At 48.6% G+C, this 18,867-nt stretch overlaps 1 protein-coding gene and 1 long non-coding RNA gene across 4 annotated transcripts in view; one reads left to right on the top strand and one right to left on the bottom strand.

The window, feature by feature from the left end:
• The window catches only part of USH1C (USH1 protein network component harmonin), a 45,864-nt gene extending 42,912 nt beyond the window's left edge, over positions 1-2,952 (top strand). For 2 of the 3 annotated variants that reach the window (XM_044258913.1, XM_044258912.1), the window contains 2 exons: positions 105-160; positions 2,508-2,952. In XM_044258913.1, coding sequence (XP_044114848.1) covers positions 105-160; positions 2,508-2,520 — 69 coding nt within the window. In that variant the 3' untranslated portion in view covers positions 2,521-2,952. Of the gene's footprint in view, positions 1-89; positions 161-1,256; positions 1,359-2,501 lie in introns of all 3 variants that reach the window. The other variant, XM_044258911.1, reaches the window with a different exon arrangement.
• Positions 1-18,867, bottom strand: part of LOC122912760 — a 38,525-nt gene that overhangs the window by 18,450 nt on the left and 1,208 nt on the right. The window lies entirely within an intron of this gene.

Genomic DNA, 18,867 nt, shown 5'->3' with positions numbered 1-18,867 from the left:
CAGCTGATCCTGAGCCATGGTGCCCAGGAATGAGAATGGAATGTCCAGAGAAGACATACCATCCATCCCTGAGCATGCCCGAGTCACAGGGCTTCTTCCCACAGGACTGGGTCGACCTCGTTGTTGCTGTCTGCCCTCCAAAGGAGTACGACGATGAGCTGTAAGTGTATGTGGCCCCTGGCCCTCTTCTTCTTCTTTCTCCTGCTCCAGAATCTTGACCACCTTCTGCTGGTCCACCCTCAGCTTTCATCCAGCCTGAATGGTCGGTCCGTGCACACAGCTTCTAAGACTCTCTAACAGTCCTTGATCCTGAAAAGCTCCCAGGCTAGAGAGAGCCCAAAACTAAGTCACTCTGTCACAATGTCAGCATCGTCTGGGCTGCCTCCAAGACTGTCTTGTCCAAATTCTACTTTACATCTAGAAAACTGAGGCCCAGACACCGCCAAAGTCACAGACCAAGAAAACAATGAAATTGGGACAGACTCAGGATTTCTGATTCTCCATTCAGGACTTCATCTCCCGCACCGTCATCAGCTAGATTAAAGACTTCCATGTCTTTTACTGTCTGGTAGTTCTTCCCGATATGTAACTGCATTCCTTCATGCTGTGTCTCTAAGCAGCCAGGACCACAGGGTTTGGCCCCATCCAGCAGGACCTCCAGGGAGCTTGGGACAGTCTCCATCTTGCTCTAGGATCCCCTCTATGTCTGTCTCTCCATGTATCTCTTTTATTCCTGTCTGTGTATCTGTATGGGTCTCTCTATCTCATTGTCTCTCTCTTCTCTCTATCTCTGTCTCTCCTTTCCCTGTATCCCTGTCTTGTATCTTTCCCATTAATCTCTCTCTCCCATCTGCCCCTCTCTCCTTCATCCTTCTCCCCCTTCTCTCTTAACCTGTCCTTTTCTTGCTTCCTTGATTTCTGGCCTCAGTCGATGCTAATCTTTGTTAGTGTGTATATATTTCTCTCCTCTCCCTCACTCTCTCTCTCTGTTTCTTTGTCTAGTCTCCATCCTCATCACTTTCCTACCACCCACACATGTATTTCCCAGTCCCCTGCTTGCCTTTGCTTCTTCTGCCCAGCATGGTCTGAGTTCTTGTCACATCTAGAAAAAATCAAGGTCTTATAGTAACTAATTCTGGACCCAGGGCCTAGGCAGGACTAAGGCAGGAGACACGTGTAGGGAAAAGTCTGATGGAGCTCTGCCTAGAAATAACCAAGCCCTGTTTTGTGTTTCCTGCTCTGCTCTGCGGATGTAGCTCTGCTCTTCCCTCCTCCGCAGCCGAAAGCCCCCACCAGTCCGAAAGGTCCTTGAAGTCCGTGCTCCCATGCCTAGACATGGGTTCCTCCTTCAGCTGGAGCCTGACAGCCCCCCATGGTGAATAGGCAGGTGGGCTGCAGGGCCCTGCCTGTCCATGCTGCGTGCAGTGGCCGTCTGCTGTCCATGCTGGCGGGTTCTTTGGACTGGGGTCTGGAGGGCTGCACAAGGCACCATCCCTGGAGTGCCATCCAGGCCTGCTGTTGGCCACCCTGGAATTTTGTCCAACTCAAAGACCCTTCTATGCTCACTTCGGCAATACATATACTAAAATTCAAAGACCCTCCTGCTCAGGGAAGGGAAGAAGAGCCCAGTCTATAGCATGCTCGGGACCTGGGTACCCTGACTCACCACAGACCCTGTGGGGGCACCCACAGGAGTGGGATGGAAGAGTGAGCACCATTCTCTGCTGGGCACAGACAGTGCTTCAAACCAGACATGACGGGCTGGGTAAGCCCACGGGAGTACAGCCTGGATTTCCCCATAGAGGGATCCCCTCCCTGGGAACACCATCCTCTGGGAGCCCCTGCTCCACCGGGCCCCCAAGCTTGGGCAATCCAGGCTTGTCCAAAGAACCAGGGTTGGCCTCTCAGAGCTGTTCATGTCCTGTTGTGACTTGTCATGGCCTGAGCCCAGCTTGGACCAAACTGTCCTCTGTGCCTTCTCTCTCCCTTGGCTCCAGCTCCCTTGACAGTGTCCTCTGGGGGACACTGTGGAGCCCAGTTTGGCGCTGTGTTTCCCACTCTGTGACAGAGCTGTGCTCATGGACAGAGCTGGCAGGTGGCCATGAGCTGGTGTTTTGTGTGGCCTGAGGCCCACAACTGGCAGTATCTGGGGCAGACCCAAGCCTGGACTTGTTGACTTTTCTGTTACAAGTTTCTCAAAACATTAGAGCCTCATGCTCCCAGGACAGTTGGCCTGCTCTGCCATGGCTCCTGGGATGGCCTCCATGGCCCTCTGTTTTCTGCCACTTGTCCTGTGCTCTTCGTGAGGGACCCCAGCCCCTGTGCCTTCTGGTCCCCTCCTAGCTTATCCCACATATCCCTCTGCCATCCCCGGCCTCCCGTGTGCTGTGGCTATGGCTGCCGTGTGGGGCTTGGGGTCTGCTTTGGGCCACCAGGGAGGGTGTTCCTGGGCTGAGTGTGTACCCACAAGGCCTGCACCCACCTGCTCTGTTTCCTCTTCCCCACAGGACCTTCTTCTAAAGCCCAGAAGGAGAAACCACATTCACCCCGAGAAGCCAGTGAGCTCTGGATTCACACTCCTGAACACAAAGCCTGGAACCAGCCTTGAGAGCCAACTTGCAGGCCCCCTGGAAACCTACAGCCAGCACCCCAGGATTTCCAGCTCCCACTGGCCCTGCAGTAGGGCTGCGTGAGGAACGCCATGGGCCGCTTGTCTGAAGGGCACGGCAGAGGGAGGAAGTAGCAGTTCTGAAGAGGGCCCGTGGGATTCAGATTCTCATTTCTTTCTTCCAGTCCTGTGAATTTAGTCTCTTCCAGCCCCGAGATATCAAGAATTCAAGGGAATTCTCAAGAAGTCAAGGGAATTCTCAAGAAATCAAGAGTTTGGGCACGTGGGTGGCTTAGTCATTTAAGTGGCTGCCTTTAGGCTCAGGTCATGATCCCAGGGTCCTGGGATCAAGCCCCATGTGAGGCTCCCTGCTCAGCGGAGAGCCTGCTTCTCCCTCTCCCACTGTCTGCCTCTCTGTTTGTGCTTTCTATCTCTCTGTCAAATAAGTAGATAAAATCTTAAAAAAAAAAAAAGAAAGAAAGAGTTCTTCCTTGAATTCTGATAGGCCCTGACTCCTGACTCCCTCTCCTCTCTCTCCTGTTAATTGCTGCCACAAACCTTCCTCTGAACTCATTAACAAAATAAACTGCTTTCATTTCCAGCTTCTGGGAGTGAGTGTGGATTGGGGCAGCAGATTCAAGACTCTCAATAAAAAAAAAAAACAAAACATACGGTCTTAGCCAAGAGTAGGAAACTGGACCCAGTGCTAGGATCTGGGTCCGACATGAAGGACAAGATGAAATGGCCATGGCTGGCTTGGGGCAGGGGTGCTGGGGCCGTAGGAGATGGGCTGGGCTGGGCTTTGGGTCTTCTCAGAGAAAGATGGTGGAAATGAAGCCATGCGATAGTGACTTTGCTCAGTTCCAGAAAGCACAGTTGATGGCAGAAGCCCCAGAGGATTACCTCTAAGCACGGGATGCCCCAGATTCACTCGGGACAGCATGAGCACAGCTGCCTGTGGTCACCAAGACAGGCTGTGAGTGGGGGAGGGAGGTGCATGGAATCCCATCCAGTGGGGCCTCATGGAAAGAAGCCAGGCTCTGAGGCAGGAGGGTGTGACGCCAAAGGGCTGGCAGGAGGTAAGTCGAGGCCCTCCCGGTTACAGGCCCCAGGGGTGCTCTCAGCCTAGCTCCGGGGAAGAAGGGTCATCAGGGCGGGTGTCTCCTGGAACTCCCAGGCTAGGAGACATGGCATCCTGGGTCTCCTAAGACTTGGAAGTGGAAGGTAGCTCTGATTCAAGGTGTCTTAGAGGAGTAGGTCTCTAGGCTGAGACCTCCTGTCTCTGCACCCCTTCCTCTGTGTCTTCAGAGCTCAGCGTGAGCTTGGCCATCATAATCCTCCACCTTTCAGCCATAGCCCCACCACCACCCTGACTCAGTTCCATTTCCCAGCTCCAAATTCCCCAGGCAAAGTCTGAGCGGATGGCCCTGGGCCAGGGGCCAATCCTAGGTCCAGTCAGCTGAGGTTGGGCAGGAGGCGGGTCATGTCCTCCCCAATACGGCTGCTGAGGCAGCTGGGACTGTGGGGCAGTGAGTGGTGCTCAATGGGAGGGGCAGAGCGAGACAGAGAAACTGCTGGACTCTGATTTCAGAGGAGACAAAACCACAAGGACCTTCTAGTAGCTGGCTCCCAGAAACAGCAACCACGCCGAGGAATTCCCTGTGTTTTCTTATTAGCTCCTTACCTGGCTCTGGAGATGCTTCCACAATGAAGGTAAAAGGAGGGAGCTCATATTCGCTGACATCTGTTACTTACTAGGACTGGGCTGGACCCTGGTGTCTGCCACCTCCAACCGCAATGACTGGCATTGGTGCACGACCCCCCTCAGGAGCCTGGTGGGAATGGCCAACGCTGAGATGGCACTGACTGCAAACCAGCTACTGCTCTAAGCACTAAGCTCATCTACTCCCCTTAACTCGATGAGGAAGGCACCACAGCTACCACCAAATCCATTTTATTATGAGAAGACCGAGTTATAAAGAGGTTAAGTGACTTCTGCTAGGTCACGTGTAAGGAAGTAGTGGAAGCAGCATTCAGAACCCAGGCAGTCTGGCTCCAGGGACCACCCCCTTCTCCACGGTCTCTGTGCGGGGCGGGGCCCCTCTCGCTGGAATGTCACAAGTTCTAGGCTGTTGGCAGAACAACTCTCCTCACCACTGAGGCACAAATAGTATTCTGTTCAGTGACGGCTCCCTTCTCTTGCGACCTGCAGACACTGCTGTGGAAGCCTTCGGCCTGGAATCTCACCAGTTCAAGTTCATCTCCAGCTATTCTTAGGTATTGGCACCCAGAATGAATGCGCTTATCAGTGCTTATCAAGACGTGATGAGTGACACAATAAAGCGGGCTTCAAGCCCCTGGCTAGAGGAGAAGGGCAGGAAGGTGCGCCACTGGGCAGGACAGGAAGAGAGAATGAAGGGAGGCCGGGGACTTGGGTGATGGGAGTCCCAAGCCATCAGTCTGCTTGGAACGGGCAGGGTGTACAGACTAGGATGGGCTCCAGCTTCCTTTTCTATGAGGCCTGACTCCCTCTCATCTGTCGGCAAGGAAATCTGGTCTCATGTATTGGAAAGTTGTTCCATGTTGAATCCAAAGTACACACAGCTTTAAACGCTGGCATGAACCAGGTAAGTATTGGGAAGGTCCAGAGAATATGTACAGAGGTGAGGGCCTCAAACAGCTCTTGACCTTCTATGGGGGCCACGAGGAGCACTGCTGAAGCCAGAGTCCACCGAGGGCACTGGGCCAGGCATGAGAATCCACATAAGGGCTGACACTAAAACCCACCTACGCCAAGGAGGGCCCATGTGCCTCCCACTCCTTCCACGCCAATGGCCTTTATTGCTACTTCAATCCCAGGGCTCTAGCCAGCCAGCCAGGCAGCTACTAACAACTGACCTGCTCCAGTCTACAAGGTGAACGCATTTGCCACCTTTGAACCTAACCCCCATCATTGGGTGCTTGGGAAAATTGAGGCCAAGGAAGCAATGACTTAAGCAGGGTCCCCCTCAGTTGGTGGCAGAGCTCCATTTCTACTGCACTGTACAGTGGGGGGAAAAAAAAACAAAAACCTAAAAAGGCTGGGAATTCAAGGACGCCTTTTGACTCTGAACTTTCCGCATTTTATCCATCTTATTGAAGTTGCTTCCCACAGCAACTCCCTGGGGATGCTGAGCCGGCTTTGAGCCTCTCACCTCTCAAAGCACATCTGGAAGTCAGAGTAAAAGGGCCAAGTTTACAGCCTCCGACACCCCCTTTGGGCCTGTGAAGGGCTGGGAAGCTGGTTTTCACCCATTCCAGCCTAATTCCCCAGGCTGAGATTTGGATAAGAATCTGTTTCCAGAGCTAAAAGCCCTTTTCTCCTCCTGTCCCTGGTATGACCCTTCCCAGCTCCCAGGGGCCCCGGCTGGCCATGCCTCTGTGAGAACTGGAGGGAGCAGGAGGGACCCCTGGGAAAGGCAGGTGGAGCTGGCATAGGGAGAGGGCCGAGGACCAGAGAGCCGGCCACAGCTGTCCTCCTAGGACCTTGGGTTTGTAGCCCAGGGGCCTACCCACTAGTTAGTAGTTTGCTACTAACTTCTAGGTGTTCGCTATGTGTCAAACACTGTGCTGAGCCCTAAGTGTGTAGTGACATTTAATCATGATAAGACATTTTTTGGGTGCTTGGGTGGCTCAGTCAGTTAAGCGTCTGACTCTTGATTTTGGCTCAGGTCATGCAGTCATGATCTCAGGGTCATGAGATCGAGTCCTGTGTCAGGCTCTGGGCTAAGCACAGTTTGCTTAAAATTCTCTTTCTCTCTGTCCCTCCCCCTGCATATGCTCGCTCACTCTCTCACTCAAATAATTTTTAAAAAATATTTTATTTATTTGTTTGACAGAGAGGGAGAGCGAGCACAAGCAAGGGGAGCAAGGTAGAAGGAGAGGGAGAAGCAGGCTCTCCGTGAGCAGGGAGCCCAACGTGGGTCTCAATCCCAGGACCCCAGGATCATGACCCAAGCTGAAAGCAGACACTCAACCGACTGAGCCACCAGGCGCCCAATAAAATCTTCTTAAAAAAAGATTCCTAAGAGACAGACGATCTTCACTGAGGACCTGAGACAGCAAGACTTAAATGGCAAGTGGCAGAGGTCATGGACTAGGCTGCAGAAGCCCATGTAACTAACCACCATGCTGCCCTACCTGGTGAGAAAGAAAGGACATACAAAAGATGATTTCGGGAGCATTAGGCAAAACCCAGCCAGAAAATCATTCTTCTCTGCCTCTATCTTCTCTCTGCTTCACTGTGTCCCTCACACCGCAGAATGACCCAGCCCAAACCCAGCTCTCCTTCAGACTCTGCATTGCTGTCCACGCTGTCCTCAAGACAAAGTTCAAACTCAAAATTCAGTATTACCTGAGAATTTTTCCCCTGCGGTCTTTTCCCCATCGCTTCTTTCACTGCAGCCACACTGAACTCTGGATTCCCAAACTTCCACGCTCTATCACTTCTCCGTGTCTTTGCACATGTTCACTCGACCCCATCCTCCTCATGTCTGCAAGAACTTCTATGCACCCTGCAAGGCCCAGGTTGACTGTAAAAGGGGAATTTGAGGTCTGGCATGGAAGGAGAGATCAGTCAGTGTGAGCTCTTTTCTCCTCCGGAGATGGACCCTTTGGGTTGTAAACGATGGAAATCCAATTCAGGATGAACACTTAAATGAAAAATCCAGGAGTACTTGCTGCCATGCCTGGCTGGACCAAATGTTAAAAGCATCAGGAATCTGTTGGGCTATCTATAATTGTCAGGGGTCATTAGAGAAGGACGGGGAATAGAAAGAAAGGGAAGGAGATTTTTTGAAGGAATTATGCATACAATCGTGAGGCTTAACAAGTCCAAAAATCTGCAGGGTAGACCAGCAAGCTGGAGATCCAGGGAAGAGTTGATGGTACAGCTCAAGCCCCAAGGCAGTCTGGAGGCAGAGTTCCCTCTTCCTCACAGGCTATCAGTCTTTTTCTATTAAGGCCTTCCACTGATTGGACAAGGTCCACCCACATTATGGAAGACCATCTTCTTCACACAAAATCTACTAATTTAAATGTTAATTTCATCTAAAAAACTCCCATATAGCAACATCCAGACATATCTGACCAAATACCTGGGTGTTGCGGTCTAGCCAAATTGACTCATTAAAGTTACCCATCATACCATCTGTTGTCTCTCCTCTCCTCTCCTCTAGTTGGCTACATTCTCAGATGAGCTCGTCCTCTGTGATGTCAAGATGGCCTCCAGCATTCAAAACACATTTTACAGCGAGGACAACATCAGTTAAAAAAAAAAAAGCATATGCCTATCCTAATAGTCTAATAGTCTCAGCTAAATCCTGAGGCTTCACTCTGGTTAGCTTGACTTGGCAGTAAGGTCTTCCCTGATTGGCCAGGCATGGTCCCATGTCCACCCATGGAGCCGCACCAGCGCCCCAGGGACGGACTGAAGAGAAAGAGACGTTCCAAAAAGAATGTCAGGCGGGTGTTACAGAGGAAGGAGGAATAGGTCCAGGCAGGTACAAAGCAGCATCCACTAAGGTCCCCACAAGCTCCCTGTCTCCCTGTGATGTACTCCAGGGCGAATGTGTGTGGTTCAAGAGGCCAGGACATTAAGGTGGTGTGCGGAACCCTCACCAGCTACCGGCTGTTGGGGCTGGCTCCTCGGCCACCACTTGGGGACAAGAAATGGGGCGTGACTACAGAACTCCAGAGCGCCAAGAAACAGGGGTTCCAGCCCTTGCTTTCCAAAAGTCCTGAGAAGTGAGAGCTGTGTATTTTCAGTCTTACCTCCCTTTCTCAGCTGTAAAAGGGATATAAATAGTACCTACTCCATAGAGTGACAAGAATCAAAAGGAAGATGGATAAGATGCTTAGAAACAGTTTTTGGATCCTGAATGAACGTTAACTTTTTAAGAATCTGGCATAGATGCTGTGGAAGAACAGCTTGGAACCCATTGTTCCCCAAAGGACGGGGCTTCCCAAAGGAGGGTTCTTGTTCCTTACCTGCTTCTGTGCCCCCCACACTTAAAACCATAGCAGCTGGGGAGAACCGCCTCCCCTCTAGGCATGTTAAGACCTGAAAGCCTGCCATGCACCTTCCCTTTCTAGAGAAGCAGCACTTACTCCCCTGGCAGGCCACCAGCTGAGTGTGGGTATCTGTGCATGTGTGTGCGTGTGTGTTTGTGTGTTGTGTGCACAAATTGGGTTTTCAATAAATATCTTTATTAATTCTATCCTGAGTGTGCACATAAGATATTCTATAACAGAAACAGATTTCCTCTCAATTACCTTTCATTTCAGTAAATGAAAAATGTGTTTGTGCCCCCCACTTCCCCTTGGCTCGAGACCTTCCCCCAGGGTCTCGTGATGAAAACCAGATGGAAAAATCTCCTGCATGAGTGTTGGGTCACTCCACAGGCAAGGGATGGAGCGCAAGGGATTTTTTCCACTTAGACACAGGAGAGAGGCAGCCACCCCCCTTGCCCTCCAGAAAAGGGAGGAGAGAAAATCTGAATTTATTTGAGACCTGTTGGAAAGGATCTTAGATTCTCATCCTAGAGTTTTGGAATATACACACCTAGGGAGATAGAGCTCTAGTCTTCTGGCATCTAAGGGGTTTAACCTAGGAACCCTGCCCTGACTATAATCTTTTTGACCTCTTGGGGAGATAAGAGAAGTTATATTATCCCTTTTAAAAATTGTGGTAAAATAACCCTTAATATACAATTTGCCATCTTTGTCATTCTAAGTGCACAGTTCTGTGACTCAGCACATCCACATTATGGTGCAACGATTACCACTGTCCACTTCCAGAACTCTTTATCTGGCAGGCCTGAACCTGGACATTAAACAATGTCCCACTCTCTCCTCCCCTCAGCCCTTGGCAACCACATTCTACTTTCTGTCTCTGTGAATTTGACTACTCTAGGTGCCTTGTATAAGTGGCCTCGTATTTACATTTTATTTCACTTAGCATAATTTTCTCAAGGTTTACCCATGCAGTAGCATGTGTCAGAATGCCCTTCATTTTTAAGGCTGTGTAATGTTCCATTGTGTGGATAGACCACATTTTGCTTATTGTTCATCTGTTAATGGAAACTTGAGTTACTTCCATTTGACTCTTGCAAATAATGTTGCTATGAACACGGGTGTACAGATATCTTGAGTCTCTGTTTTCAATTATTTTGGACATATGCCCACAAGTGGAATTGCTGGATACATCTTATTGTCCTTTTGGATAAGAGCAATTATCTGGATAAATGGCTACAGATCTAATGGTCAGGGTATATGAAGAGTAAAGTACTTCCAGGGAAAGTGAAAACAAAAGTTCCCTATCTTTAGCTCTTATTCTCTTATACATTTGCAAGGATCGGGAGGGTAGGGCATGTCATAAGAGCACTGAGAAATTCAAGGAATTGCCATTCCCCCCGGTCCACACGCTGGTCACAAGTGGGCACACCACAGACGTTCTCAGCGAGCATCACGGGTGAGCAACGAAGACAGTCCCCTCAGAGGAAGCAGAGTTGCACCTCTCTGCCTGTGTGCTGAGAGCTGGTCACTCTGCCCACAGACTCTTCTTCTGTCGAGGATGATCCTGAGACCAGAGAGTCAGCCTAGACTCTACTGTTCAGGCCCCATCATTCACTGGACAGATACCATGGAGGAAAATTCTACCTGACGTGGCCCCAAACCCTCAGCGCAATCTGACAGACACCCAACCCGCAGCCACCTCCGGCTTGCGGTTGCTGACTCGGGAGGCACAGATGGGTTTAGGGAGAGCATTTGAATCCCCTCTTGAAACAGTGCTCCAAAGATTTTACCCAATTTTTTTTAGATTTTATTTATTTATTTGACAGAGAGAGATCACAAGTAGATGGAGAGGCAGGCAGAGAGAGAGAGGGAAGCAGGCTCCCTGCTGAGCAGAGAGCCAGATGCGGGACTCGATCCCAGGACCCTGAGATCATGACCTGAGCCGAAGGCAGCGGCTTAACCCACTGAGCCACCCAGGCACCCCTTACCCAATTTTCAAAAGTATCTCTGACTCAAAAGAGGTTAAATCCACTCTCATAAAAGGGTGACAGTGAAAACAAAGAACTTGGTAGCAAGTTGTTAGGAACTGCCGAAAGACTGAACAGTGAGCTCCTTTGGTTTTCAGCCCCGTTTTCACTACTGTATCTCCAGCTGTCAGTAGGGTGCCTAGCACCCGGGATGTGCTCAGTAAAGATATGCCAACCAATTAATGAAAAATCTGCCAAAAACAAAGAAAATGCACCTTAATGATATAACGTAAGTCAATGAGAAAGTTCAATCCCATTTATAGACATCAGTTTTTCAGCGAGGTGAGCCAGCATACAGCTGTTATGCCCATGGGTAAAATTACCACTGATTGATTCGTTCACTTATTCATCTACCCATTCATTCAATTATCAGATATTTATTGAGACTGAGCACCTGCTCTGTGCCAGAATCAAAGCTCCCATAATACTCGGTCTCAGATCTTAAGCAGCTCCCAGCCCGCTAGGGCAGACAGATTGCAAATGAACTCTCAAGGCATTGGGTAGCAAAGGCAGTGACAGCGAAGGTACAAAAGACCCAAGGGAGGGACCTTTAAGTGACCCAGCTTGGAGGAGGCTCAGGGAAGTCTTCAGCAAGGAAGTAACATTTGAGACCCATGCTGAAAGCTGAGAAGCAGGTCGTGAGTGAGAGAGCCTGGTTTTAGCTTCCATTGCCCAGTGCTGGGCACACACAACAGGTGCACCCTAAAGGTGGGTTGTCAAATGAAGACTGGTCATCTGTAGGGCAGAATCTAAGTGGGGATCTCCTTAGCTGAAAATTTCAGAGCACTAGCAATCCAGGCCCATGATCTTCCATGACTCTTCTCAATGTTTCCTACCCCCAGAAAGACTCACTTGTTCATTCCTGGCATCTGGAACGTCATATTCCAGCCTCCCCACCTTTAAGCACAGATATCCCTCCCCAGCCAGTCTCCCTCCTTCTTTATCTGCACAGGCTGGGCCATTGCTCAAGACCACCTTTTACCCCCAAAGCTTCCAGGAGTCTACCTCTCCATGGTCAGTCACCTTTCTTTAAAAAAAAAAAAAAAAAAGTGTTTATCTTATTTCCCAGCCAGATTGTAGGCCCCTGAAGACAGAGACAATCTGTTATTTCTTTATCAGGAGACAATATGGTAGAGAGCAATGGTTCTCAAATGCTGCATGCTTCAGAATCACACAGAAGACTTGCTAAAATAGATTTCTAAACTTTACTTCCAGAATTTCAAGATTTAGTAGATTTCTAACAAATTCCCAGGTGATGCTGCTGGTCCAGGGACCACACTTGGAGAACCTCTGGGATGGGAAGCACATAGGTTCCAGACCCAACTAAACCCAGATTTCAACCTAGGGTATTGCATCTCACTGGCTGTGAGAGCTAAGGCAGGTCCCTTAGCCTCTCTGGGCCTCGGTTTCCCAAGGACACAGTAATACTCACTTTGCAGTGTTACAAGGGAACCCAGCTGTCACCAGATGGATATTTAATCAATGTCTCTTAATTTATTGGCTAATTGCCTCAGTTAAAAGCCTACACATCCATTTTTGAACCAGGTTATTTCTCCTAATTAAGGGAGCAACAACACTTCAACATTCTCCTCCCCAACCCTCTCCCACCAGGGGGCTGACAAGCAGAATTTGATTTGCATTCTCCAGCTCCAAAGGAAAAGGTGATGCTTCTCTCCAAACCACTGGGCTCACTTTTTTTTTTTTTTTTAAGATTTTTATTTACTTATTTGACAGAAAGAGAGATCACAAGTAGGCACAGAGGCAGGCAGAGAGAGAGGGGGAAACAGGCTCCCCGCTGAGCAGAGAACCCAATGCAGGGCTCGATGCAGGGCTCGATGCAGGGTTCGATGCGGGGCTCGGTCCTAGGACCCTGAGATCATGACCTGAGCTGAAGGCAGAGGCTCAACCCACTGAACCACCCAGGTGCCCCAGGCTCACTTTTTTGTTAAAAAAATCTTCTCCAGGCTCTATCCTTTGCCCAAGCCCCAGATCACCCACATCATTAAACGATTGTCTTCTCAAGGGCACATTTGGCTATCCAAAAAGTTTAAAATGAAACATATATACAATTTGAATTTTTGATGTACTCATTTTAGCTAAAAATAGATTTTTACTATGTGGGGCATGCGGGGAGTACTTTGGCTATGTTTCCTTCATGCAGGTAAATGTTAGATAGTGGCTGTGAGTCTCTTTCTCGTCCCCAATTCTCTGTCCCTCCTACCCTGCCTCCTTTCCAGGTCTCTGCTTGCCTGAATGGCGAGCTCTTTCCCTACCCAAGCAGCAGAGAGAAGGGCCGCCTTCTTTTCTACCCAACAGAATCACAGTCGCTGACACAGTCGCTGACATGCCCCACACTTACTTCCATTGATGTGCTAAGTTTCACCCGTGCACAAGGAAGTCGACCATATACATGAAATGCAGGCCCAGCCTCAAGCAGCGAGTCTTAATAAGGACTCTGGACAGGGTCTGCAGGTATCACTGCCTGACAGGTCCCCATGCACCGCCTCACACCCTCTTCCAACTAGATCACTTTTAATACCCTTCTTTGCCTTTCTCATTTACCCCACCCCTACTCCCACCTCACCCATTTCTCAGTAGGATGCTCCAAGTGGTAAGCCGGTTCTGTTACCTAATTTGCTGGGAGTCCTTGGGCAAGTGGATTTTCCTCTTTGCCTTTTTCTCACCTGTGTAATGACAAATATAGCACCTGCCTTAAAGGACAATCAAGCCAGATAATGCAATAAAGGGCTTGGCACTTTGGTCTGGGCCACTTAAGTTTTAGGTAGGAACTCAATCAATTGTTAAAAATCAGTAAGTGTTGCAGAATTATTTATAATAGCCAAGACACAGAAACAACTTACGTGTCCATTGATGTGTGAATAGATGAAGAGAATGTGGTATACATACACAATGGAACATCATTGGGCCATGAAAAGAAGGAAATCCTGCCCTTTGTGACAACTTGGATGAAACTTGAGGCATCATCCTAAATTAAATAAGTCAGAGAAAAGACAAGTACTGTGTGATCTCACCCACATGTGGTATCTAAAAAAGCTGAACTCATAGAAACAGAGAACACACTGGGGGTCATCAGAGGTAGGGGGTAGGAGTCAGGGATGGAGGAAGGGGGTAAAGGTAGTCAAAAGGTACAAGCTGCCAGTTATAAGAAAAATTAGTTTGGGAGATATAATGTGTAGCATAATGACTATAGTTAACAACACTGTATTATATATTTGAAAGTTGTTAAGAGAGTACATTCTAAGAATTCCCATCACAAGGAAAAGAATTATAAGTATGTGAGGTAATGGATGTTAACTGAACTTATATGGTGCGTGTGTGTATGTGTATGTGTGTGTGTGTGTGTGTGTGTGTGTATGTATGTATGTAATCAATATGTTGTACCTTAAATGCATACAATGTTATATATCAATTATACCTCAATAAAACCAGGATGGGAGGGAAGGGGGAAGAAATCAGTGTCTTGGGATTTGGAGCAAGAAGACCTCATGATCCATGAGGCGGGAATTATTCTTCCTCTTCCTCAATTGAGGGTCAAGGAGGAAAGTCTGGTCAGGGGTAGAGCTGGGACCTGAACTTTCCCAGCACAGAGCTGGGTCCAGGAGCCTCTGTTCAGGGAACAGAAGCTGAGATCCCTCTGGGGGGAGGGGAGGAAGCTGCGACAGTTTGTCCTACAGAAACTGCCTCACCTGGCCTCAGTCCCAGCTCTGGCAAGGCCTCCAGGCCCAGAGGCACCTGTCAGGGTCCAGGCTATGCCAGAAAGAGGCATCCTTTTTGGCTGAGCCCAGATGGAGGTTCTGCCGCAGTGTGGCCTCAGGTGCGGATAGGGGCAGGCCAGTGAACCTCATGAGATCACTGGGCCGCTCACATGCAGTCATTCCCCTTGTCACTAATGGAAGTTGTCTCCAAAGCAAATCAGCGCAGAGTCATTTGTGTGCCTGCTGCTCCCACACAAAGAGGCCCCAGTCCGCAGGCCCCCCTGCACTCAAGTCCCCCCATTCAGTGCCTGTGACTGATGCTATGACTGGGCAGTTCCTTTGGTCTCCAACACGGAGAAAAGGCAAAATGTGTGGATGGACAGGGAGGGTTCCCCAAAGGTCGGTCCTTTGGGGTCTGCACTCCCTCCTCAGGAGATAAAGTCTCAGGGACAGAAGAATCCTTGGTAGCCCCAGCATCCCTTTGAGAACTGGTTAACGGCTCATTCTTTGAAGCCAAGAACAACTGGATTTGGATCCTTTCTCTACCAATTCCCAGCTGTGTGATCCTGGGAAAAGATCCCCTGAGCCCCGGTTTTCTCGGCTAATGGTAACTACTAGGTAGTTAGTCTGTGACATAAAATAGGTAAAGTGTGTGGCACACACTATACACACTCCGCAAATGTTGGTGAAACAAAAGGGAGACCATCTTATTCTCTTGTCCTCCCCTGCCCCCCAACTCCATCTGCCCAGAAAAACGCAGGTTTGGGAAGGGAAATGAGGCATGCTTGAGAAACCCCAAGTGGGTATGCAAGCAGAAGGCAAATGCAGAATCATTCTGGAAAAAAATTAGGAATGTGTTTTTTCAGAAAGGCTGTGTGAAAGAAAGGAAAAGGAGACATAAGATATACACAAGGGACAAGACCTTTGGGGGTAAAGAAACGATGGAATTTTACTGAGTTCCTTCTGTGAGGTATGAGAATCATGTCTTTCCACCTCCCCATGGAAAGTCCAGTAAAGCCTCCATTTCTAATCCATGCAGTGGGGAGCTGGGCCTTTTGGGAGATGCTATGAGAGAATGAGTCTGACCACATGTGGCCTCAAGGATATAGAGCAATCAGGAGGCCACCCATGGAGTCACCCTTCTGGGCTAAGTTGCTATGGTGTGATCCTGGACCAAACCTTCAGTGGGCAAGAACAAGAACTTGATTAAATTTCTATTTCAAGCCCCACTCCACCAGGCAGGTAGTAAATATGAACATGGGGCTTTCTAGAAATTTCCTCCACACTTCCTCAGTTATGTGGTGCCAAGAGACTTGGGGAGGCTCCATACTGTGTCTGCAGCAAACACCCATGCAAGAATGGCTGAGGACACCAGTCTCTGTCAGTCTGATGGCCCTGCCCTAGGGCAAGGGAAACTTTCTTCAAAATAAGCCTGGTATGGATTTTCTGGCACAACCTACACATAGCCGTCCCCTTGCTGGAAAGCTTCCCCGCTCCCTGCCTTGCCCAATATACACACATGCACAGCAGGCAGGCAGGGAGGCTGCGCACAGGTTTATTCTCGAGAACTCCCTCCCCTTCTCTCCTCCTGACAACAGGGCAGTATGGAGATAAAAGGGGATGTGACTTTTCCCTCCTAGGTTCCAGGCATGGCAGTTTGTCTACAACTCAATTCTCTCTTTTAGCAATTTTGCAGTCTTCTATGCTCCCCTGTGGACACTGACTTTGACACAGCAATTGTCTGCTTTCCACTTGGCCACCGTTTCACAGTCACCTGTCTGAAGGGGGGAGGGTAGGTGTTGGTGGAGAAGACATCTTTTCCAGTCTGTACAGATATGCCTACTTTATTCTGCATACTTGTTGCATAGTGTGGATGTTATCATAATTTTTGGTTTTGTTTTTAATGAGCTCACTGTTGATTGGGGCTATTGAAAGGGTTAATTTCTGGAAATACCACCCCACTCTATTATGTCACCATTATCATCCTAATGTCCCCCTCTGCCATGGTCAGGGACACACCTGATTGGCCAGATAAAGACAGGACGCTGGAGCACCTGGGTGTCTCAGTCAATTAAGCCCCGACTTTTAATTTCATGTCATGTCCTGATTTCAAAGTCCTGCGATCAAGCCCCACCACAGGCTCCATTCTAAGCCTGGAATCTGCTTGTCACCCTTTCCTTCTGCCCCTCCCCCTGCGCGCTCTCCCTCTCAAACAAACAAACAAACAAATCGTTTGAAAAAAAAAAAGAAGACAGGGCTCTAATGCCTGAACAACCTCATGGCTGGAAGAGAGTTTTTCTCAAGATTTGCTCCAACCCTTCCCCTGCACAAAGGAAGGGAGGAGCCCTGCCTACGGCCACACCCATCCAGTAGACACATGGGTGGAAGAATCCAGGTCTCTGAAAGCCATCCCAGGTTTTCCATTTTGCCGGGAGGAAGGCGGAGCATTCTCAAAGGGGAATACTTTTGCTCCGAGCAAGGTCTCTGGTGCCTGCGGTTCTTCTGATCCCTTGCATCAGAAGCGTGCAGGCTTGTTGGAAGTGGGAAAGTGTGAGGCCAGCGCCTCCCCACAGACATGTGTAGCTCCGTGCCTCCTGCTGTAAAAATAAATGGTTTCATGCTACGGAGGCTCCTCCACGTCCATGCCTTGAACATCTTTCCATGTCAAGATATATAACCCTAGTTTATTCTCTGTACTATCTCAGTATTTCACAGTATGGATATTACCATGTTTTTTGTTTGGTTTCTTTTAACCAGCCCTCTACCGATGAATATTTGAATTGTTGCCAAGATTGTAATACATGCTATAGCGGAAGACTTTCCATGCCTGCTTGTGCACCTGACTCCACACTTTCCAAAATAACTCTAGCACCCACATGGTGGGCAGTGTGATGAATATCCTCTCTATAAAGCTAGGTATAGGAAGGTTGGAATTTGGTCACAGTCACACAGCAGGTTTGTGCTGGAGATAGCAAATGTGGTGCCCCCTCCAGTCTCCAGAATTAACACTCCTAGTTAGTCCTTGCTGATGATCCCTTAAGTCCTTTACACAGGGAGCCTTGGGTTGAACTTGGCCTTTTGTTTATGTCAAATGGCCCTGAAGAGCAAAGTGTGTGGGCTGTGCCAAGCTTAATGTCAAGGAAAGGAGAGACCACTAGATAACCTTCAGTGACTAAGGGTGTCCCAGACGTGGGATACATCATTTGATGAAGAAGCCTGGGCTATCTTCCTGGTTTACAAAGCATATTTATACCTGTGATTTCATTTTACTCCTCTGGGGTGTGTATTATTATCTTCCTCATTTAGGAAGGAGGAAATTGATGCACAGAATAAGAACTTGTCCCACATCACACAGACTCGAAGTGGTAGAGCCAGGACCGGGAATTTGTTCTTTAAAAATACATGTATCATCACCACTAAAAGGAAAAATAGCATTCCTGAACGTGTGAAAAACTGAAATTGCAGCTACAAAAATAAAATGGCAGCCTCACAGAAAATTTGAAGAAAAAACGTGGAACGACAACAAAAAACTTAAAAAAAAAAAAAAAAAAACTTATTAGGTGACCATGGGCACATCTCCTGTCTCTGAACCATGTTCCTCTCTTTCTTACAGAAAGAGAATGGTAATAACAGTAATAATAACACGGCAATGGTAGCTAGTATATACCACACTCTTTTCTAATGCAACAGCCATTTCCATTTCTGAGCATCCCCTGAAGACTTGCATTCAAACATACATATTTAATGCAGCTATAATCACAGGAAACACACAATTTTGTTTCCTGGGTTTTCACCCGACATTATCTCGTAACTTTTCCTACTTGTCTACACGGATTCAGCAATCACCTTTTCTCAGGCTGTATCCCCCAGATTGAGTAACTCCTGCTGCCAGTGCTGGACAATTTGCTGTCACCAAGTTTTCATTATTTTGACGGATACTGGGGGAAGCATCTTGTGACTTCAGAGACATTCCAGAGTCAGAGATTAACAGAGGCCCTCGGACCCTGAGCTCTGCTCTCCCTAGGCTGTTCACCAAACCCCACCTGCCCCTTGCCAGGGTGCTGAGTTCTGCTATCCCCTCTCCCAGAGCCTGAGGCAGATCTGAGACCTTGCCTGAGAGCGTCCTGTAAAGGCTAGGAGCCTCAAAGCAGCCTCAGAACTAGAAGCTCCTAAGGAAAAAGCCTGAAAAGAGCTTCCCTTGGTGTCCCCCTACCCCTCCTGAGAACATGTGTATTTATTCTCCATATCCCTAACTCAGGGAATTCTTCTAAAATCCAACCTAAAATTCCATTTATCCCTTCTTCATTCATAGGATGTAAACTGTTGTTTTTTGTTTGTTTTGGTTTGTTTTGGTTTGGTTTTGGTTTTGGTTTGGCCAGGGACCTGTGAGAATCTCTCGGAAGGTGTAGGAATTCATTACATTGTCTTTATAATTCCACCAGGTCCTGCCGCTCCTCAAGCC

The sequence above is a fragment of the Neovison vison genome, chromosome 7 (genome assembly GCF_020171115.1).
Source record: "Neovison vison isolate M4711 chromosome 7, ASM_NN_V1, whole genome shotgun sequence".
Taxonomy (NCBI): Eukaryota; Metazoa; Chordata; class Mammalia; order Carnivora; family Mustelidae; genus Neogale; species Neogale vison.
This window is presented reverse-complemented; position numbering and strand designations above follow the sequence as displayed.